General features: G+C 32.8%; 4 protein-coding genes across 6 annotated transcripts; 1 reads left to right on the forward strand and 3 right to left on the reverse strand.

Annotated features, from left to right (window-relative positions):
- Positions 1–8: 8 nt before the first annotated feature.
- On the reverse strand, positions 9–2226 carry LOC108870843. Of its 2 annotated transcripts, XM_033284279.1 has the most exons (3): positions 989–2226; positions 825–898; positions 9–344 (listed from the first exon to the last, which is right to left on the reverse strand). In XM_033284279.1, exons 1-3 carry the CDS (start codon positions 1162–1164, stop codon positions 175–177), a joined length of 420 nt encoding a protein of 139 aa, XP_033140170.1. In that variant the 5' UTR covers positions 1165–2226; the 3' UTR covers positions 9–174. The 2 variants fall into 2 exon arrangements, 1 of the variants encoding a protein (XP_033140170.1); XR_004455103.1 differs by lacking the exon at positions 989–2226 and having other exon boundaries at positions 745–947.
- A 211-nt stretch (positions 2227–2437) lies between these two features.
- On the reverse strand, positions 2438–4104 carry LOC103852879 (peptidyl-prolyl cis-trans isomerase CYP26-2, chloroplastic). Of its 2 annotated transcripts, XR_004455102.1 has the most exons (4): positions 3759–4104; positions 3122–3696; positions 2797–3038; positions 2438–2576 (listed from the first exon to the last, which is right to left on the reverse strand). XR_004455102.1 is itself a non-coding variant. In XM_009129776.3 (3 exons), the coding sequence occupies exons 1-3, from the start codon at positions 4026–4028 to the stop codon at positions 2921–2923; spliced, it is 963 nt and encodes a 320-aa protein (XP_009128024.1). In that variant the 5' UTR covers positions 4029–4104; the 3' UTR covers positions 2745–2920. The 2 variants fall into 2 exon arrangements, 1 of the variants encoding a protein (XP_009128024.1); XM_009129776.3 differs by lacking the exon at positions 2438–2576 and having other exon boundaries at positions 2745–3038.
- A 249-nt stretch (positions 4105–4353) lies between these two features.
- LOC103852880 (transcription factor MYB122) lies at positions 4354–18176 on the forward strand. Its single transcript, XM_009129777.3, has 3 exons — positions 4354–10611; positions 11155–11284; positions 11667–18176. The coding sequence occupies exons 1-3, from the start codon at positions 10479–10481 to the stop codon at positions 12406–12408; spliced, it is 1005 nt and encodes a 334-aa protein (XP_009128025.1). The 5' UTR covers positions 4354–10478; the 3' UTR covers positions 12409–18176.
- A 1969-nt stretch (positions 18177–20145) lies between these two features.
- On the reverse strand, positions 20146–21507 carry LOC103852881 (cytosolic sulfotransferase 16). Its single transcript, XM_009129778.3, has one exon. The coding sequence runs from the start codon at positions 21464–21466 to the stop codon at positions 20312–20314; it is 1155 nt and encodes a 384-aa protein (XP_009128026.1). The 5' UTR covers positions 21467–21507; the 3' UTR covers positions 20146–20311.
- Positions 21508–23027: the final 1520 nt, after the last annotated feature.

Below are 23027 nucleotides of genomic sequence, written 5' to 3' on the forward strand. Positions count from 1 at the left end.
GAGAAGAATAGAAGAGAAAGATGACTTGTGATCAAATTGTTTGGTTTATATAACTTTGGTGTTGTGAATACAAGGGAAAGGCACAGACAATAATGCATACAAGCCTGTCCGTGACCTTTCTTGACCTGTCCGTGACATTTCTTTACAGAAGAATACAAGAAGCACTGATGCAATCTATTTCATTGACTGACTCATGACTTGCATAATAGAAGAGTGCAAGTTACACAAAAAATACGACTGACTGATGACAATGAGAAAGCCACTTGAAAGACAGGCACTACATGACACTGAGCTTGACCGTGAGTCCTCCACTTCCAATGCTACACTCTTCCACTCGTTTTGACCTGAAACAAATGACAAGAACATGAGAACCAGACAGTCTTTATATCACCAGAACAATGAACACAAACTTAACAAAAAATAACTCCATGACAAGTCTTTATATAACCAGAACAATGAACACAACAACAACAATGAACACAACCTTAACAAACAATAACAAGAAACAGAAACAGAGACAATAGCTCCATCACATTACAACAACAAGAAACAGAAACAGAGACCATAACTCCATGACAAGTTAAACTGAGAAGTGACTATAAGTATAACCAGAAGAAACACAAGCAAGATCGGCCTCGACCGACGCCATAGAGAGTGCGACCTTGTCTCTTCAAAGCATAAAAAACATCCATCGCCAGAGGCCACAAGAACATAGACAGCAGAGCAAAAAACAGAGTCACTGACCAGAAGAAAGTAAGCAGATAACACAATTATCTTTCATATACAAGATCAAACATTAGTGTTATAAAGTTTCGAGCTTTTACCTCCCCAAAAAAATAGTTTCACGTCTTCTTCTTCATCATCGTACTCATCACCATAACCAAGCTCAACATCTCTTCTGTACCCAGATTCCTTCTCAAATCCCCAAATTTCAAATCCGCAAAATTCAATTTGAATCAACAATACTCTGAATCGATCAACATATTACCTGGTACTGAGGGTAAGAGTATATGGCGGGAACGAGGCCAATAGGCTGAGGATAGACCGTAGCTCCGGGAATTGTAGCAACCGGATGCGCTGGAGCCATGACCATGTGTACTGAGAGGCTGAAGATGATGAAGAAGAAGAAGCTGAAGACGGAGGGATTGACATCGGAGAGATCATCGTCCTTCTTTCCCTACCCTGCTGACACACGTCTATAAAACCTCTATTAAAATCGGTTACCAAACTCACTAATTAAGGATCGATAACTTGTGTTTTATTTTCTTTTTATTTAATTTAAATCAGTTATTTACCTTAAAACCTCACTAAGGATCAGCGTTAAAGATGGTCTAAGTGATTATGACTTCAAGTCAATGTGTAATTGTTTTTTGTTTTGGGTCCGTCTTCCTTTCAGAAGTGAAGATGGGTCTCTGGCGTACACTTAAATCACACGTAAGTCACTTTATCTTAATAGCTTTAAAAGTAAAACTGTTGGTTTGCATATATCTCGTGGTACATGTTGACATTATTTCTTATTGGTTTAATAGAAGACAATTAGGAAAGGCAGTACCTGAAGTTTTATTTGTTACAAGCGACCTTACATTTTAAGTGTGCTAATATAATTGATCTGATGAATGAAACAAAATAATAAGATTTGTTCTCTAAACCTGATGTCAAAGTTTTGTTCTTTAATCGAATCTCTTTTGTTTTAAACATAGGTTCCACTACTCCACGCAGAAATTCACATGCTAGGCTTTGGCACACTGATACTGAGTGGCACCTGTCAATCAGGAGCGTCAATATTCATTATCATCATCATATTTCATTTCAGTATATGTGTTTTTATTATGTCAATAAAAGTAAATATTCCCTTTTTTCAAAAAGAAAACAAAGTATTCCCCAAAATACAATATAACAGTAAAAAAATCAAAAATAAAACAAACTTTAATATCATGCATTAAACAAAAAAAAGTGATTACTAAAAAATCCCTTACACAAGGAAACAACAAATTAACAAATATATAAAGATCCTTATTAAATAAAAAAAAATAAAACTTTTACTAAAAGTTATGCATAACTAAAATATGTTTATATCTACTTATCACAATTTTCACAATATTAATAACATTAAATTTAAATAAATAACAATTATCAAATAAAAACACATTTTAAAAATATTTAAGGTAAAAATCAGTTAGTGTTATAATATTCCGCGGCGTAGCGCGGGTTTTGCCTAGTTTGTCTAAAAGCACATATTTATTAATTATCTTTTCTTTTTGTACAAGCTTCCAAATAAATAAAAAATCATTTTAGATGTGAAATTGATAAAATGTTCATTAACAAACAAAATCTTCAAACTCCAAAGCTATCATATAACAATAATAACTATTGTAAACTAACAACGTTAAAATGCCTAGATTATATAGACTAGTGGTTAGCTGAATGTTTTATATTATTTTCATATTGTTGACAATTAAAACCGAGCGATTATGCTAGTGTTACATCCATGTTAAATATGAAAAATAACAATGACAAGCTAATTCCATAGCTTTTCTCATTGAGGTAAATTATAAAGTTATTCAACATAAGACCATCTCCAATGGTTTACTCTATTTTTTATTTTAAAATAGAGTAACTCTATAATAGAGTTTGAGTTTATTCCAATATTACTCTATTTTAGAATATAAAATAGAGTGATGAACAAAAAAAAATTATTCTCTATTTAGAATAAACATTTTTTAAAATATAATATCATTAGAGCATTTTTACTTTAAACTTTATTTTTGAGTTAAAAATAGATTGAGTTGAAGATGCAATACCAAATCAACATTCCAAAACATACATTTTTAGTACATCTCAAGCTCCCAAAAGAGAAAACTATTTCCACCATACCACAAAAAAGTTCACAGTAAAGAAGGATTTGACCAAGGCTTTGAGACTACTGTGAGTCTTGTGACTCAATGAAACCACAATTGGTGACCTGAACCTTTGTATATGGCCGATTAAACCCTCTTTCCGCTACCACGGCTCTCTTATCTCCGATTACCTTAGCCACCCTGTTTTACACCACAACAACCAACCATTAATCTCAAATAAAACAAAAAAGTTTTAAACCCAACGGTAAGTGTCCAATCCTTACTTGAAGTAAGGAGAACTCGTGTTGTCCCTCACTGTCTTAACTTCCCTCATCTTCTCCACAACTCCCATCCCTTCCAACACTTCCCCAATCACCAACACCGACTCCTCCAGCTCCGGCGTATCCACCGCCGTTATAACAAACTCCGTTCCGTTAGGCCCCACAGCAATCTCCTCCTCCTGCACCTCCAGCTTCCCGTTAGTCGCCACCAGCTTCGTCTTCGGCGGCGGCTTCAACGGATCCCTCACCACGATCCCCACGCTTCCCGCCTTAACCTCTTTGCACCTCTCTCCTCTCCTCCCTCTCTCCCATTCTTCCACTAGTTTCTGCAGACTCCCAGCTGCTGCGGTGGCTCGCTCTGCGTCGGCGCCGTACGATCTGATCCCGCCGTGCTGGACGTAGCCTGGCATTATCTTCACGAACTCTTTTCTCCGGTAACTGATTCCTGCTTTCCCGCTCACAATGCTACTGAATCTTGCCGTTCCCGCCGGCACATCGTCGCCGTATAAACCGATGACGATACGTCCAACTGGTTCTCCGCCGATAGATACGTCGAGGAACGCTTTCTTTGTCGAAACCTTACAAATTTAAGACATTATCTAAACATTCAGACATAAAACTGAAATCAAGATTTACTTACTCTGTCTCCACAACTTGTCGGGTTATCAGTTACTTGAGAGATCGTATCTGCTTGTGCTTTAGAGAGATCGAGCAATGGCGTCAGAGTAGTCTGAGTGCCGAGGAGTAGAAGCAACGAGGATTTACTTAGATTCCTGCGTGATAATTTACAGCTCAGTTCCAGCGACGGAGAGGCTCCTGCGGCGGTTCTCCGGCTGTGCTGCTGTGGCTCTATAGGCGGCGGTAGAAACTTTGAGGTTGGGGTCGAGAGTTTTGCATTGGGTAGCATCATTGTCTTTCACTTTCTTTACTTGAGAAGTGTGTGCGTTAATTAATGGCTTTGGTGGAGGAACAAAGATAGTTTAAAGATTTTTTGGATAAGAAATCGAACATGAGCCATATATATATGTGACATCATCATCTCATTCATCATCACAAATTCACAATAGTCACACCCTCGTCCTTAGTTCTTTTTAAGCCCAACCCAAATTAAATGCCTAGTTCATGCCCATACTAAAGCCCAAGCCCAAATATGTAATTTTACAGTACTTAACAATGCCGGTCAGGTGAGGAAGAAGACCTCAACTGTTTATTGTCAAAGACTTTGGTGGTTTTAGGACATTGTGACGTCACACTGCATGATGCATCTTTTGGAACAAAAATGTTTCAGAGCTGTATACCTCCAAAAGAGACTCCTTGAAAATTCTTCATTAAGGAAAGTTTATATGTTTTCTAAGTCCATACTCTACATAAGAATGTGGAAAATATTTCTAAAGCAGAAACTGATTTAACGATATTTTATGATTTCCTTATTGTTTTCATCCCATGGATATCGTTATAATTATACGTACTTGTCCAGGTCCAGTGTTTTTAAGACCAAGTTGTAGGTTAGTAGTTTCTTAAAAATTGCAACGAAGTAGACTTTATAAGTAGATTTACCACTTTCCTCGAATTTTCAAGATTTGTATAACCAGTCCAGACCGCCAACTATTTTCTTAAGCCGTTTTGTATTTCTTATTTTGTCAGTCGTGTAATGATTTTTTAAAAATATAATGGTTTTGATTCTCAATTCGGTCAGTATAGAAAAGTCTCTCGCACTCCATCTTTTACAGTTGATTTTATTGTGACAAGGAACTTTTAGTACACGTACTAGTTTGGCTTTTTTGTTCTGCGTATCTCGAGGTAAGTTTCATTTTTCCACGATTCGTGAGACATGAGGCCGTGGTGAGCTATGACTTTGGCCAAAATTTGAGCACAATTAGTTGATTTTTTTTTTCTTTGTAACAGCACAACTAGTTGATATTTATTTATTTTTGCTAACATTTGGGACTAGTGGATATTTATTTGTCTGGAAAGTATCTAACGACTGATGAGAATATTCAACCAAAATAAAATGTCAGTACAGTACTATAATACATTTAATGTGTTGACTGTTCATTCGGATCATTAAACTCTGAGGGTCCGTTTTTACATTTTAGTGAGGGGTAGATCAGAACAAATACGATCAAATCTTTAAGTATTTGTGATTTGATTCGTATTTTACAGATATTTATTTTTCAATTTTTTGCTTCCGAAAATACAGATTCTAGAAAACTTGATGTTCAAAAATTTATAGATATTTTGCTGATATTACAAATAATTACAGATACCTTATCATGTTTTCTTAAAACAAATATTCTAGAAAAAAAACTGATAGAAATTGGTTCTTAAAACAATTTTACATAATATATAACCTAAAAATCAAAGGAAGTAGTGAAGTTATATGTTTTTTAAAATTTAAAATTATTTTAAATTATAGAAAGACAAAACTTAAAGAAAAGTTATAGTTGTCATGAAGATTATTTTTTCTTGATTTAATAGTCTTATCAAGAATAATGTGAATAAAGTTTATCAAATTATATGTTAGAATAATAATTATGTAAGTTTTTTTTGGTTGACTATTATATAAGTTTTATATTTAAAACTCTACATTCAATTTAGATATATATGTACTTATACATAGGAGCAAACCGAAGCGAATCTGGTTTCTATAATTTTAGTATTTGTGATTTATTTTGCTTTTTAACAGATAATTGGTTTTGGTATTTGATTTATTCCAAAAACTTTATGAATATTCAATTTTTAATAATTGAAACGAAAAATACCATATGAAAGACTTTGCCGTCCTAACTAAAAAGTCTGAAATTTTATTTTGCATTCGTGAAATATGAGTAATTTTAAAGTCCTGGAAACATATCTGCAGAGTCTCTATCTTCTTTAATTTTGTTGTAAAACTTGGCCAAGCATGGGGCTCTTGAACCATGCCGATCAAATTATTGCAGTCCGTTCTAAAGCTCTGACATGTCAAGTGCTAAAGCATACTCTCCATTGCCAATGTCAATGTTTCTACTTCTGAATGCATGACAAATTTTCGCCGAATATAATTTCGTGTCCAAATAAGTTGAACCTTTCCCAAGCCGTTCATCCACACCCGTTGAACTATGTAAATTTCCATGAGCCGTCTATCAGCTTAACATTCACCATGTTAAAGATTATTGGCAGAGAAAACGTAAAATATTAGCTCGTATAATACCAGGGGCGGATGTGATAACAAAGAAGTAGGGTAAGTGGAGAGTCCACGTAAGCATCTCACCTTGTATCCATTCTTGTTGATAATATAAAATCTGATGAAAAAGCTTCAATAAAAAAACTGACTTCACAAAAAATTAGAGAACATAAAAATCAAAACAAAAAGTTGTAGTTGTGAAACTATTGGGTTTTTTTTTTTTTTCCCAAATTGAAATTCATTCATAAGAGAACCGCGATTGTTTAGTACATAAGCTGGCGGATACAAAATCCCCAGAGACAATAGCCCAAAGAACAGGCAGCTAAAACCCACCCCGGGACACTTTTCGAACATAACCATAACAAGGCAAGGAAACTAGACCATTCAAGGACTAAATAAACTAAAAATAGTAACACTAGAACATACGACAAACCAGTACAAGAGACTTCCCTAAGTAGCAGGTAAAAATGATCTGGATAAATTGATGCTGCCCTCAGCACGCCATCCGAAACAATCCACTTGTAGAACCCGAAGACACCGATGTGCCTTCTCAAACCCGGATCTATCGCTGCCGCCTATGGCCTGCCAAACGACACCATCCCCACTCAAAACCAAGAAACAGGGCTTCACAACCCGACAAGACAGATCGCTTCACGATCCTCAAAACTTTCGGAAACGGCTTGAACGCACTCTCTGACGTCCACTTAACACCTAGATAGAAGCCCACCATAAATCTTCACACAAACAAGCCTCGATCGAACTCCAAACCAAATACAAACATTAACCACCAAGCCGACGAGAGATCACTGATACCGCCACAATAAGAGGAGAAAACTGCAACTGGAACTGTCAAACACTACGCAGAGAGACTGAGGCAACACTACAGCAAGCATACCACAAACTACAATCTAAACAACAATATCAAGACACAAGCAAGAGGATCGAAAAGGTACACCAAAGCCTTGATACACCAGCAAACCGTCCCTACTGTAAGCCAAGCAACGACCGTCACAGTCCGGACTGAAAAAGGCGGGTCTTGACTTTGGAAATGGAGCAACGAACACCAAGTCGCAGCTTCGAAGAGGTCAAAGTACATGTCACCGGAGCAACCACTGAGTTGACACCGGCGCTGAGAAACACGTTTCCGCAACGCAACACCGGCAAGAACCTCTTCTCTGGTAGACCACTCTACCATCGCAGATCTAAACCGTACGTCGCGTTGACTCCGGGAACCAAAGAACATACCTCTTTCCACCGCCTAATGTATATCTCCTCCAACTGTCTCACCGCCGTAGATGGAGGTAGATCCAAGGTGAAGGAGACGTCTTAACTTGCCACGCGCCGTCGTCACGAAGCTGCCGTCGCAGATCTGGGAAGGGAAAATCAGATCTTGACAAAAGCTTCAACCCTAGAAGCCGACTCCCATCTCCACTGTCTCGCCGTGAGTCTCGCCGTCACGCCATATAAAGCCGGACTCCATCACCATCAACCGCAAAAGGCCTGTGGTTGAAGCTTCGACAGGTACAGAGTGACTTGCATATCGACCAAAGAGAGCAGCGAGAGAGGAGAGCAAAGAGAAAACAAGGATAAAGAGTGGAGGGGAACGCCTCCGGCTCCGTCGAGACGGAGGCCGGTGCTAACTCTTCTACGTCGGCGCTTTTATCACGACAAACTCGCCTCTTCTATTGGGTTTAATATAATAATTACTTAAAATTGGATTTATATTAAATTTAAGCTCGGTAATAGAATAATAAAATAATACATAATGTGTGGCCTCTATGAAATAATAACTAGTTTATATATTATGAATCATAAAAATAAATTAAACTTTAAAAAATCAGTTCTTCCGTTTGTTGATATGACTTTTTAATGCATCTTTTTTTTTAAGTTTCAGGTTGGGGTTTTCTATACTAATGTTATATATTCTAAAATGTTGATTTATATTTTATACATTCTTACATTAATTAGAAATAACTGTGACTAGATTTTGATCCGCACTTTGAAAGGGCATAATTATTTTTTTGTTGACAAATTTGTTAATCCGCCTGGTTGTTCTCTAATATATTATGTATTGACGTTCCATCTTCTCTAGGTTTAGTTCCAATTTTTTTGTTCAGTTTTGGTTATGTTGTGTGTTTTCATATGATATTAGGTTAGATGATTTGATAATGAACTTGACAAAAGAGAAGAATATTAAAATATTATGATAATCGAGGAGAAAATACAGTATATAAATACTAGGTAATAATCTATATTAAATAAATAATTTTTATATTTATTTTTAAATAAAAATAATAATATTTTATTTATCTGATCAAGTTAATATTATAAACATATTTGATTTTTATCAATTCACGTATGATCCACACTTTTAAAATTTAAAAATTAAAATATTTATGTACTTTTATATGTTATATAATTTAATTTAATTATATTAAATATATATATATATATATATATATAATCTGACTATATCAAATAAAACTTTATTTTGATCTTGTTATAATAAAAATTTTAAACCACTGATCACAAAATTATCAATATGAGACTTTTAATATTTTTTTTAATTAATCGTTGTTTTAAAATTTAAAAATTAAAATATAAAAGAATTTTAGATTTTATTATATGATTAATGTGATTGTTTGATTTGCTTTGATAAAATAAAATTAAAAATGATAGAAAATATACAAATTGTTATAATGTTTTATTATCTAAAGTTATTAATTATTATGGATATTTTATTCATATTAGCATATTATATATTCCTTATCTTTTAATTAATAAAATATAGAAAAATAAGTTTTAAAATTACTAATTGATTTTATGGTTTATTTTAAAAAATAGTATATGTTTAGATGGACCAATCTATTTTTCTAAAAACTAAAAATTGTTATTTTGTCAAAAATAATTCATATGGCATAATTCACATGTTATAATGGCTATCTATTAATATACAAGAGATATAGTTTTTCTAAGAAAAAATTTCTAGGATATTATTCTTTAGTTTATTTTCACATAAATAGCTTCCAAAGAATAAAGTGATCAAAAGAAGTTTTATTGGGTTTAAAGTTAAGGAGATAAGTTTTGGGGTTGCGATTTAAAACTTAAAAAAAAATAGAAAATAAATATTAATAGTTTCAAAAGTATTTTTGAATTTCAAAAGAAAAATTTGAAAAAATATAAAAGTTTTACTTTTGAAAATATATAATTCGAAATTATAAAAAATACTTATTATTATTATTTATATATTTATAAAGTAAAAGGTAGAGTGATCTTTTGCCTCTTTAATAAAATTATTTTGGTCATTTTTCTTCTTAAGAGCTCTTTTTGTGACAATTTATTTTAAAAAAAACAATTTAATAGAATTGCCCTTTTCAAATTTGTCGACATATTTTTAAATAAAACCTATCAAAAATATCCTAACGCAACTTGATCCTTTATATTTTGATGATCGTTATGATCAATATAACAACGATAAAATGATTTTAATTTATGATTGAAGGTAGATATATTTATTATTTTAGTAATTATATTTTAAAGAATTATTAGTTTTCATATATCTTCTGTCTTAGTATAATAGTTTTCTGGCTCCAGCCGCTCCAGTGACAATATATTGTTACTATAATTTGGAAAGGCTAAGAAAAAAGACTGAATGAATTGGCTAGGAAAATAAGATACGTACAAGAACCTCCATCTCAATCTTTTTCCACTGAAAAATTCTACAACTTTAATAAAAAGTAATTCTATAATCAATAGAATTTAAAATCTATGTGGCAAACACTGAGAAACGACGCCGTCGGCTGCACAGGATCCATGCACGCATAGTCGCATACACAATATAAAGCTCTCCGCGCCTTCCACAAATTTCTCACTTGCCTTAGCCAGGCAGTGAAAACAAACAAAGCTCTCTCTTTTTTTTTTTGGTAAACACAAAGCTCTCTCTTCTCTCTATGGTTTCATCTCAATATACGAAAATAAATCAGGTTTTGAGAACAATATATCAAATATTTATGAAAAAAAAAGAAATAGAGTCTCGAGCAAGAACGAGATGTCGATAAGACGTATCTATCGATGCCTTAATGTTCTCATCAAAAGATCAAGTCCTTCCTTCGTATGATCCAACACAAGACCACAACTCTTTAATCTCTCTCTCTCTCTCTAACTTCAGTTATTACGATCACGAATCAAGATTCAAGAATGGTACGGACACCGTGTTGCAGAGCTGAAGGGCTGAAGAAAGGAGCATGGACTCACGAAGAAGACCATAAGCTCATCGCCTACGTCCAACTTCACGGTGAAGGAGGCTGGCGAACCCTTCCTGATAAAGCTGGTATCAATATTATTAATTCAGAATTATTGTTATTATTTACCTTAATGTTCCTTGGAATATTACTTTTGCGCCATTGGACTACCTTTAAATATATAAACTGCTTATATAACTGCCCATTAGTAATACAAATATTTTGTAACCTTCCCCTTTAATTCTAACAAGTCAAAAACGTATAACCATAGTGGACCTAGGCTAACTGAAACAAATCTAATATGAACTTTAAACCTAGCTAATATTCATTTTGTGTTCTGCTGATCATTAAAACAAAAAATATACCCGCCCTTTAAAGACGGGTCAGAACCTAGTACCTTTTTATTTTTAAAACTTCAAATTTCTTCATCAACAAAATGAATTCATATGCAAGTAAAAGATAAAAACAAAAACATAGATTGAGGATTAGTTGAATAAGTGATCATAACAACTCAGCTTGTGCATACTTTTCCTTTCTTTTTTTTGTTCCGCCAATTTGGAAATATTCAGTCAGCTTTTCTTTGCTTTACTGTTTTATTAACGTTTAGTGCTTTCAATCATAACAAATTATAGGTCTAAGAAGATGTGGCAAAAGCTGCAGACTGAGATGGGCCAATTACCTTAGACCTGACATTAAGCGTGGTGAGTTTAGCCAAGAGGAGGAAGATTCCATCATTAGACTCCATGCCATTCATGGCAACAAGTAAGTTAACAAGTATAGAATATTACATTTGCATCAAAATTGACTCGATTTGTTTCCTTATTTGCTTCCTTATATTTATTAAATGATTCTCTACATAGTTGTTTATGATATCATATCATATTTGAATTTTTCAAATTAAAATATTTGTCAGTTAAAAACTATAAAATCAAATACCAAAACCAAACACATTACATCATTGTTATAAAATAAAACAAAAATATTGAACATAAAAATTTAGTTCGTGTAAAGGTGAACTAAAATTAAATAGAAAACAATTATCCGCATAACAATACTCATAAAACATTGTGTGTTTCCTTCACCGTCACGTTATTATAGTTGCGATTTGGTATCAGTTGGTAATAAATAATGCTTTGTTGATCAGATGGTCGGCGATAGCTCGTAGATTACCTGGAAGAACAGATAACGAGGTCAAGAACCACTGGAACACTCACATCAAGAAACGTCTGATCAAGAAAGGTATCGATCCGTTGACCCACAAATCACTTAATGGTAAATCATCTGACCATCCCGAGACACCGCCGGATAAAAGCAGCGTTCATCAGGATGATGATGATCAAAAGTCAAACAAGAATAATGCGTTAGGATCATTATCAGCTCGGTTCTTGAACAGAGTAGCAAACAGATTTGGTAAAAGAATCAACCAAAGTGTTCTGTCTGATATTATTGGAAGTGGTGACCCATTTACTAGTTTCACTACTCCTACTACAAGTGCTTCTGAATGTGAAAAGTCATCGAGTTCTTTCTCCAAACCAAACTCTTCAGATCTCCTCATTAATGAAAACATGATCCTCGATGCAACATCTTTGTCCTCGTCCACGTTCTCTAGCGACACCTCTGACCCCTCAGTATACGACCATATCTTCGATGACTTAGAAGATATGACCGCATTTTCATCAAGATTTTTGAATGATGTTGTATCTCATGATGATGAAGATTTCTTGATGTTGGATGAATCTTGTTTGGAGAAAACTTCGTTCATGAGGGAACTTACAAGGATTCTTCAAGACGATAAAATTGAGACGACTATGTGTAGTGATAGTCGTGTGACACCAATCAGTGAAGTTGATGTTTCCTTTGAAGGGATTGACAACTATTTTGGATAAAGTAAACATAAATGTCAAGAGTTTAATACTTTTATAATGACGATGATGATGAAAATTGAGTTTGTAATTGATTTTGCTGTGTTTTTAAAAAGTTTGTATGGGTTTCTGGCTTATAGTGATGTTGTTCGATTTGTAGGGAGCTACAAATTGATAAAACTAATGTAAAATGTATGGTATGTTTGAATCAGAAGAGACATTCAAACACTGATTAACAAAATACTCTCTCTGTATAAAGAATGTCATTTTAACTTTTTAATTTTGTTTTAAAAAAGTGTCATTCTATATTTTCAATGTAAATTTTCGCATTAAATCATTTTGTTATCTTTGTAAATGACCAATAGATGTTTAATTATTTTTATTTAAATAATTGTTTAATAAATAAAAGTAAATTAGTATATTTTGTTAATTTTTTAATCTGCGTGAATGTGTTTAAGTGACATTTATTATGAAACAGATGAGTAACAAATAATTTACAAAGACTACATTGTTGAGTTCATTTAACTTTCTCGGAGATATCCATAATTACCTGTATTATTGTTTTGGTGTACTATGCATAATGTTTCATTCCACTACCGGTTTGGTGAGTCATGTGTGGACAAGCTAGCTAACTGCTGCTAGCCGTCGGCAAGCAGGTGATATTCATGATAGTTGATTTACATATTTATTTTAATATGATCCTTTCCGTTCCACTTATGTATTTTTTCAACCGGTTCCACTTAATTTTTTGACCAAAAAAGTCGGATTTGAAAAAAAATAATCACACAAATAATATAAAACTGATTTAATTGTTGTAAAATGAATCCGAATGTATGTGTTTAAAAAAGACAAAATGTTATGTGAAATGATATGGTTGTTTTTCCTCACGAATTAAAAACACCACATGAAAAGTAAAAAGTAAAAAGTAAAAATGACCTCAACAATGGCCGCTATAGATGTCACATGTTAATCATACCGACTTGCTCGTGTACACGCATTGCATAGACACGAACATACTTGCAAATCACATTAAATGTGGTCATGTCTTACGCCTAAGTCCACTTCATGTGGAAGTACAGGCATGACTTCTATATTCACACACAACGGATTCCGCATTTTGTCCAATAGGAGACGCAATATTCGACTGTGTCAAGAATACCCGTATCTTCTATTTCACCTATCACATCAAAATTGTCTTAAGTTCATCAATCCATGTATGAATATGATAACCTGGTCAACACGCCCTAAGTCATGTTATCCTCCATTTCGTACTAACATCGTCTTAGTCATCTTAAGTCTCAGATCGAACATTGAACATTCTTGAGCTTTTAATCCTCTTTTATTGACATTTTCTCAAACATACTATTCAACAACGGCATGACAATTATCAAACTTCATGTGATATTCAAAAAAAAAAATCACTTTTTTATTCACCCATACAATTAAACTTTTTATATATTCATTACTCAATCTTCATAAACACCAATATAGGCAACTATATTCATAACTTGTTTTTATCTCACGTGTTACCAAATTCAATATCATTAACGTAAGCTAATGCAAAATCTCCAACAGCCATATTGACCGACTCATGAAATTCATCTTCTATTTAAAACAATTTCCCATCTTTATGATTTTCCAAAAGAAATTATAACGTTTTAAAATAGTATGGATGGGATGTTACAGGTACGCATAAAAAATATAATGTTATTTAAATTTGGTTGAAAATACACTTTTAGATGATATTTCGATAGCTTTTAACATCAATCGCGAAAAGATGCCGAATTTGACATTAAATTTTCTGCCAATTTTAACTTTACATTTTCTCTGTTACAGCTCGTTTAACAGAATAAACAAGTTTAAAGTAAATTAGATTTTGATCCGCGTTTTCAAAGCGCGAGATTATTTTTGTTAATAAAATTATTAACATGTTTGTTAGCTAATAACAGAAATAAAAAAAAAATCTATTTGTTCAATCCTTTGTCACTTGATAAATATTTTGTATATTCGAAAAATAGCCTAGAAACACGATAATTGTAAAAATGTCTAACCATAAATCGTAGGTTGGTTTTTAAAAAATAAACATTATTTTAAGTTGTTAAATAATAATTTAAAACAATTAAAACTTATTAATTAGGATTTATGTAAAATTATAGTTTTGAAACTGCATATATTATGAATATTTATGTAATATAAATTTAGAAAGAATTACATTTAATTTATAAATATCTGATAAAACTTATTCTAGTATTATTTATTATTTTAAATTTAATATTATCTAATTTTTAAAAATTTGAACTGTATTAACTTATTTTGTATATATTAAAAAGGAATTTTGACCTGTATATTTTGGAAATGAACATTTAAATAATGGAAAATTTTATATTATTTGGTGATATATATTTCGTAAATTTTTGTTAGAATTTAATTATATAGATAATATTCGTAATGCAACGGAAAAAAAAGAAACAGAAAACATGTCATATATTATTAATACACGTAATCTTATGTAACATAAATGGTTTGAATAAGTTTGATAACATTTTGGAATATTCCTTAAATAAATTTATTTACTGGCTGATTTTAACTAATAATAATTTCTTAAAATTAATAAGTGGCATGACTTTGTAAATAAATCAAAAAGTAAGGGCAAAATCCTATGATTTTCTAAAACATATCATATATTATTATTAATACACGTAATGTTATATAATATAAATATTCTGAATCCTATAAAATGTATCATATATTTTTAATACACGTAACATTATGTAACATAAATGGTATGAATAAGTTTGATAACATTTTGGAATATTCTTTAAATAGATTTATTTTTTGGTTGATTTTAATTAATAACTAGATTTTGACAAGAATCTAACCATTATAAGAAAAAACAGTTTTGAATACACCTAGACTATTGTGCCTTTAACCGTAAAAGTGATTCATAAGGCGACTTTACAAAACAATAAGTCAATAACCGTTTTCTCCGGCGGCTCTGTCCGCCGGATTTTATACCCAGTTATTTCTATTTCTTTACACAATGTGACTAGTATGTTTTTGGCCAAGATGATGTTGCTATGGGAGATTTGGGAATTTTGTACTCAAGACTCTCCCATTTCTGATGACAGTAGTGGGTTTATTTTGATCATGTTGTTGATAATTTTATGGCGATTTGGTATGGGCCTTTGATATTCGGTTCCGAAAATAATGCGATGCTTCTCTCCTTCGGGATGAGAATTTCTCCGACACAAGCTTTCCGGTATCGGTGGTTTAGTGATGGTCTTTGTCCTCCAATTTCCAAAATTGATAGTTTATTTTCGGCAGTTGGGGTATGTCTATATCTTCAATCTGTTGGTTTTGTTTCGTCAGTCTACTGGCATGATGATTTACTTCGATTCCAATCGAATGTTTCTACAAAGCCACCATGGCCACCTCCATTGAAGATGGTGCTGTTTTGTGAACCACTTATTACGGTTTTGTTTTCATCAACGATCTTGCTTGGTAGATTAAAGAGGAGCATGCCATTATTTCATATCTTAAAGTATGGGTTCGATGGTTCTTTTGGAGTTAGTAAGGCCTGTGATGAATCTGTTTAAGGTTTCTCGAACCATTATAAAGACCAAGGAGTCGGATAATGAGGAAGCAACGGCACCGGAGTATAATAGGAAGGTTTTTATGATTTTCTCAAAAGGATTTGTCAATTCTGAAACAGAAGCAGCATTAAGGAGCCGCAAGATGTTCCCACAAAAAAATAAATTGAAGATTCAGCTATATTGGGTTCAAAGCAAAAGATTATTATCGCCATGGGCACTTACAACAAAGCATGTTATCTCCTGCAGCGGGAGTGTTTGGAACAGATCGCGATGTAACAGATGGATCGCATCTAAAGATTTATTAAAAGAAAAAAGGCATCTAGTCAAAAGGAATGAGAGCCGAAAGATAGATCTTACAAGACCAAGAACAAAATGGAGGAAAGCTAGTGAATCAGCTTATCCTACGAATGTGTTAGGAAGCATCGTGTTATTGCTATCTCTGTTAAAAGTTCTTCTTAACAATATGTTTATTGTAATTTATGTTTCATGTAATCTATTACATTGATTTGAAATCAATAAAGAAAGATGTTATAAAAAAAACTGATTTTGACATGCGCTTCGAAAGAGCAATTTGGATTATAGACAAAGTTTAATATGAATTAATATTTTGGGATTGTTGTACATTACTATGTACAAAATCGTATAATATTGAAGAAGAGAATCTTATTAAAATTATATATTTTAAGAATTAGTTTATTTAAGATTTTTTTGTAGGTATATTTTTATTTAACTATCTCTCTCTCTCTTAAGCCTATGCATTTACTTCAATCCAAAAAAAAATCTGCTCGTTTCCATGTCCAGAAAAATGTAAATATTGGGTAGTTTTTTGGACCAGCTGATCTTGGCTCAGTACGGATCATACTTAAGATCTAGTCGAGTACCCAAAGTACAAAAAAATAATTTGTGTATATTAGGTATATTTGAGCATTTCAGATATGTTTTTGGTATTATAGATATTTTTTTGGGTTTGAGATTTCAGTTATATTTTCAGGTTTCAGGTAATTCAGATTTTTTTTTTTAAACAAAATTGGGCATTCAGCTAAAATTTTAGGTATTTTCGGTTACTCGAGTTATATCCCAGGAAGCATTCAGATCTTTTCCGGGTATTTGAATATATTTTGGGTATTTGTTGGGTTTTCAAATATTTTTCTAGTTTCAGATCATTTTCAGGTACTTTTAATCTTTTTCAAATCTTAAATATCTGAACCTACCTAAACTTGCTATTTACCCAGTATTACATGTATTTTACATTTATTTGAATAGTGATTCCAAACCGACCCAGACACGAAAGGAACCAATCTAAACCCGAATAAAAAAAAATTCAAATATCTATATGAGTCCAAATGTTTATGACCCAAAGAACCAAAATAGAAAAGAACCGACCTGAATACCAAATACTCAAACCTACTCTCTCATCATATTTTGTGTGTATTTTGTTAGAGATACATTTGTTAAATTGATATGGCTTAAGATTTACTTAGTAGATGTTTTTAACTAATTCAATAGAACATAGTTGTAGGGTTTTTAATATTTTTTATATTTACTTAATATATTTTTGTATTATAATACTTTTTATAAAAATTAAGTTAATGTAATATATATATTCTTGTTTTAACATATGAGTTGCGATTTTTTTTTTCAAATTTGATTTTGTAAATATGTGAAACTATAAAGTGTAAAATGTCATGATACAATATGTTTAGTGATATTATTAGTTGATGTATGGAATATGAAATATTAATTTAGCTTATATATGATTGTGATCTTAGTGACATTAATATCCCGCACACATCATAATGATTGTGATCTCAACATATTATGGGTTGTCACTAATTTTTCATGGTAACACAAAAAGATATTTCGGTAGGTATAATTATTAATTGTGTATAATTAGAGTAATTAATTGTAGGACCAAAAAAAAATTAAGTATAATAAAAGAGTACGACATAAGTAGATTTTTCAGAATGTTTATCTTTTAATAGTATAGATGATTTTCTAAAATTAATGAGTGGCATGGTTTTATAAATAAATCAAAAAGTAAATGCATAATCCTATTCTACTCTAATAGTATAGATTCTATTTTAATTGTATAGATAATAAAGTAAAAAACTATTGTAATGTAATTGTGATATTCCGATACATTGACATAAAGCTAGCAAACTAAACGGAAGGCAAAGTTCACAAAAAAAAAAAAAAAAACTAAACGGAAGATGTTGTCATTTGTTTGAGAAATAGTATAAAAATACTAGTATCCCACTAAAAACAAAACAAAACTGTTTTTTTTTTTTCTCATTTTGAAAGGATCACATGATTTATGCCTAACCTCTTCAAATCACGTAAGGGGCGGTAAAGATTCGAAAGTAAAGAAAATAAAAATGGGCAATAGTCGCTTAATAAAAACAAAAAGCACAAAAGCTAAGATAGTCCAATCCCAACGGCAGCGTGAGTGCTGATTATTTAACTGACTACTACTAATAAACAATACTATTACATCCTGTCAACGTTTTACAAAGTAAATTGGTTATTTCTATCCTCTAAACAATTGTTAAAACGTCGTGAGTTACAGTAAAAACTACAAGATGATGTGTAAATGTGTATGGAATATATTAAAGGAAAAGGCGAAAAGAAGAGTGAATTTAAAAATTTCCCCTTGTAGTACTTTTGAGGTGTGGTGCTAAGTGTGTAAAAACTTCATATTGACTCACTATCGCTATGGGCTGTGGTGCTAAATGTGCTAAGATATGTGGTACTGGTTAAAAGCAAGAGTTGGTGCTATTGCGTTTCTGTTTCAAATTTTGATGGAAGGGTTGTTTTTATGCCATATTTAAGAATTATCATATAATAATTATAGGTCAGAAAAAACTAACGCTAAACTCAATTTTTTGCAGATTACAAGAAATCCAGATTTCAAGTCTCGGAAAAGAACTATTTGTTAATGCAGACTACAAAAAAAAAGGTTTACAAGGAAGCTTCAATATGGTACAAATAAATCTGGTCATGAATGAATCTTCATAGGACGGCTCATATGATGTAGTTAGGCATAGATTTTCATAAGGCATGTAGTGTTACCGGTTGTCGATAGTCTATGTAATGTCATAATAAATCAGCATTAAAAAAAAAATCCAAACTCTTCCTTGTTAACAAAAATAAATTCATATTGACTTCAAAGTTCAAACGTACATAATCTTGGATCTAGAAAAATCTGTTCATTTGAACGAAATTTCATCTTCGGAGACGAGTAGTAAAATGATCTCAAACATTCAGTTCACTTGGTTCACATTTGCCCTGTTCTCGATCATGATTCGGATCAGATCGGCTCTAGGGATACTAGCACTTTCGAGAGTTAAGACTTATTTCCATTCAAATTTGAACCATATCATCTTTAAACGGACACAAACGAATAGGACTAATCTAGTTAATGTATATCATTCTTGAATAATAAGGAGCATGAAATGGACGATTACATATTCTACAAGTACTGTTTCATGCCCACACACTTCGACCTACTTATAATCTTCTGCTTAGATTAGGATTTAGCTTTGATATTCTTTAAGCCTTGTACCGTTATTGCAAGTACCTCAAGTTCTCAAATCCTCTCATCAGCTCAAAGTTGGACTCAAGAGCATGTGGATGGGCATTTCGGATAAAATGTTTCCAACCTGACAGAAGCAAACGTGACTACTATCATTACTGGCAAGAGAGGAACTCCTAACAAACGCTATGGAAACCCTGGATGATTCCTCCGGGGATATAAAATTTACACGGTGATATGAACATCAACAACATGATGACCAAGAGAGTGGCTGTGATTCACTACAATGCGAACAACCGTGGCTAAAATTTTCAATTACTAAGTAATTAAGCATAAACCTTACTGGGACAGAAAACTGAACCGGAGTGGAGCCACTAAAATGCTGAAAGACTTAGACTTTGTTTTCTTAATCAAGTCATTATGGAAACATACATTACATATAGCTATACCTAGTCACGTAAATTCTTACACAGATTTATTAAAGAATAGCAGCAGACTGAGAATTCTACTAGTGAAGTCTCAAGATACTGAAAGGATTTGACTTTGTAGTCATCCATCTTTGCTGGATGTGTCTTGAACTTCTTTTCTATTATATATATTTTTTGGCAGCACTTCTTTTATATTCATGCACAGAGGTGAAGTAGCTCTGAATGTTTATTAATTCAAGCATCAAAGATCTTTCTCTTGTTATAAATATGATGATACAAATTACAAACAATATAGAACCAAACAGAAAAAACAGAGCATCCTCTGTTCCGCACCAAACAACAAAAAGACCAGAAGAGATCAAAGACAACACATTTCACTGATCATGTTCAAGCAAGCCAGTATCTCTAAACTTCTCTTCCACTAACCCATCGATACGAGCAGCCATCTCCGGAGTCAGATAATTCGCCCAATCTCCAACCTTCCCTTTCCTAAAATAAGCACTATTCGCATAAACCGCAGGACGGTCCTCCCTCTCCTTATCTCCTTTATTAGCTTCAAGATTCTTCAACGTCTCGAAACTACAAAGCTTCACAACATTCTCAGCAACCCCTTTCTCCTCTTCCTCAGCACTAAACCCATAACCCATGAACTCAGCCAACCTCTTCACAAACGGCAAAGGATTAGCTCTCATCGTCTCGTACCTAAGGAACAGAATCCTCTCCGGGTTATCTTGGTAAGCCTTCCAGTAACCCAACACATGATCAAGATAAGGACCGTACACCGACAAGCCTTTGCAGAACATATCAAAAGACTCTTCAAGACTCGCGAGTTGACCTTCTTGAGACTTCTCCTTGTGCAAGAAAGTCCACATGGAGATGAACGTGTCCTTGGGGTCTCTCCAGATGTAAACCATCTTGCAACCGGAGTTCACTATCGAGTCCGGTAACGACCCGTTTGGGATATGGGTAGAGAATAGTGGGTTCTTTTGATCTTGAAGGACGTCGACGGTCGGGTAAAACGCGAAGTCTATCTCCACGTAAGGCACGAACTCGTGAGGGTTCCGTTTGAGGAGCGGGTTCGTGGCGTCGTCGAAGCGAGAGCGGTTGACGATGGCGTACGTCAGGGCTTTGAGCCACGTGGTTCCGGTTTTCGGGTAGCTGCAGACGAGGAAGTCGGTGGGTCGGGCTTGGAAGTGGTCTTTGGCGTGGAGGAGGCCTTCGAGGAGACATTCTTGCCACCAGTGTCCGCCGTGTTGGATGAGGATCTCTTTGGGTCTCCAGCCTTTGCTCTTTGGGAGGGAAGCGATGAAGTCTTGGTACTTCTTCTGGGTCTTCTCGAACTCCGAGAGTTCGAGTTCGAGTTCGGATCCGTTCTGGGTCGTGGTTGGTTCCATTGTTTGTTGAAACAGAGGATGGGCTGTGTTGTAATAAGATGAGAGAAGATGGAATGGGATTGTTGAGAGATGAGAAAAGGTTTTTATAATAGAATAAGATAAAGATATTTTGGTAGGTGATGATGGTTTATACATTACAAACTAAAAATAAACTGGTTTTAGTGTTTATAAAAATTCAGTATTGCGTTGGAAAAAAAACATTTTTTTTTTGGTTTTCAAATTCATTTTTAATTGTATTTAGAATTTTATATATTAAGTCTCGTTTGATAGCTTAAAAATAGATTATATATTTGTATGTAAATAAACTGAATATTTAATTACGTGGTTGTTGTTGGAACTAAAAAACACGTTTTAGAAATGGACATTTGTAGGTAGAAGCTTGGTTGGTCTACCGAGCTCCTTCAACGTTTGTCTCTAGCCCGATGCTGAAGTTTCTGTGCAGTTTCCATACCCTGCAAGTTGCAGGCTGCAACACTTTAGTCTCTAATAAAATAAACATTTTTCTCACTGAATTGTTAATGCAGTGCGGCCCAAAAGGCCGTTATATCTATGTACACTATCAGAGGTCTTTTTTATATTTTTGTCAAACAGTATCACAAGTCTAACATATTTTTTTTTGAGAAGAAATGCTAAATTTATTCATCAAAAACCTTTTTTTTTACGGCATGTATAACTTGTTTGAAAGAGGAAACTAATAATACTTATGGTCTTTACATTAGATGTGTTGTCTCAGACCAAACCAAAATAGAAAGAGAGGAGTTCTCCAATTTCGGAGTTGATTAATTCCTCTTTTGATTTTGGTCAATATATAACCCCATATAATTTCACCAATTTTATTTCTCTTTCACATATTTGAATTGAAATTTTTTGTCAAAAGAAACTTCTCCAATATTTAACTTTTTTCTTGGGCCGATTTAAAAATTTTGTGGCCCAAATTTTGTTTTATTTATTAGGCTAGATCGATTTAAATATATATTATTAAAGCAAAATCTCTATTAGGATTTTTCATTTAGTTTTCAAATTAATTATAAGGAAATACCATTCATATAATTATAGCTAATAATATTAACTATTTTTGATATAATTATTTTATATCTCTATTTTTGTTATCATAATACCGTACTTTCCAAATTGACTTAATTACATCATTTTGTCCTGCATGTCACATTTCCTTTGCTATATTTACATGATCCATGTGATTTGAGAACATCAAATCATAGTTGATATTTTCTTATAAGCTGATTTATTATGACATTACATTTATGAAAAATATCATAATGTTAAATAACTATAATATGAAAATACAAACCTAGACTAACATCCGGTTTTAGTAATATATGTGCTTGAAATAGAAGAATTACTTTTATAATGATCATATTAATTTACACACATGTACTACCAAACACCGTTTCTTTAAGAAGTTTAGTCCTATCCCCTATATATTATTTGAGAAGCATTGCAACATTTTTTTGTAGTCACGTGTCATCACTAGAATGATTCTTAGAATCCTTAGAGAAATAGTTTGGTCCATCTAAATATATAATAAGTTTTTTATTAAACCACAATAAATATATTATTAATATGCTTCATTATTTTCTTAAATAAGATTATGGAATTGCCTAATGTGGCTAAAGTATATATGACAATTAATGATTTTGAATAATAAAGATTTGATAAAAATAAGTGTGTATTATAA

This window comes from Brassica rapa, chromosome A02, assembly GCF_000309985.2.
Source record: "Brassica rapa cultivar Chiifu-401-42 chromosome A02, CAAS_Brap_v3.01, whole genome shotgun sequence".
Classification (NCBI taxonomy): Eukaryota; Viridiplantae; Streptophyta; class Magnoliopsida; order Brassicales; family Brassicaceae; genus Brassica; species Brassica rapa.

Bases quoted from the DNA above. Each gene is read 5' to 3' on its own strand.
- LOC108870843 (XM_033284279.1), bottom strand. From the start codon at position 1,164: ATGATCTCTCCGATGTCAATCCCTCCGTCTTCAGCTTCTTCTTCTTCA. The intron at 899-988 runs GTAATATGTTGA...ATCTGGGTACAG, and splicing joins ACTCTTACCCTCAGTACCAG to AAGAGATGTTGAGCTTGGTT. The intron at 345-824 runs GTAAAAGCTCGA...CATTTGTTTCAG, and splicing joins GAAACTATTTTTTTGGGGAG to GTCAAAACGAGTGGAAGAGT.
- LOC103852879 (XM_009129776.3), bottom strand. From the start codon at position 4,028: ATGATGCTACCCAATGCAAAACTCTCGACCCCAACCTCAAAGTTTCTA. The intron at 3,697-3,758 runs GTAAGTAAATCT...TAAATTTGTAAG, and splicing joins CGACAAGTTGTGGAGACAGA to GTTTCGACAAAGAAAGCGTT. The intron at 3,039-3,121 runs GTAAGGATTGGA...GGTGTAAAACAG, and splicing joins ACGAGTTCTCCTTACTTCAA to GGTGGCTAAGGTAATCGGAG.
- LOC103852880 (XM_009129777.3), top strand. From the start codon at position 10,479: ATGGTACGGACACCGTGTTGCAGAGCTGAAGGGCTGAAGAAAGGAGCA. The intron at 10,612-11,154 runs GTATCAATATTA...AACAAATTATAG, and splicing joins AACCCTTCCTGATAAAGCTG to GTCTAAGAAGATGTGGCAAA. The intron at 11,285-11,666 runs GTAAGTTAACAA...TTTGTTGATCAG, and splicing joins CATGCCATTCATGGCAACAA to ATGGTCGGCGATAGCTCGTA.
- LOC103852881 (XM_009129778.3), bottom strand. From the start codon at position 21,466: ATGTATAAACCATCATCACCTACCAAAATATCTTTATCTTATTCTATT.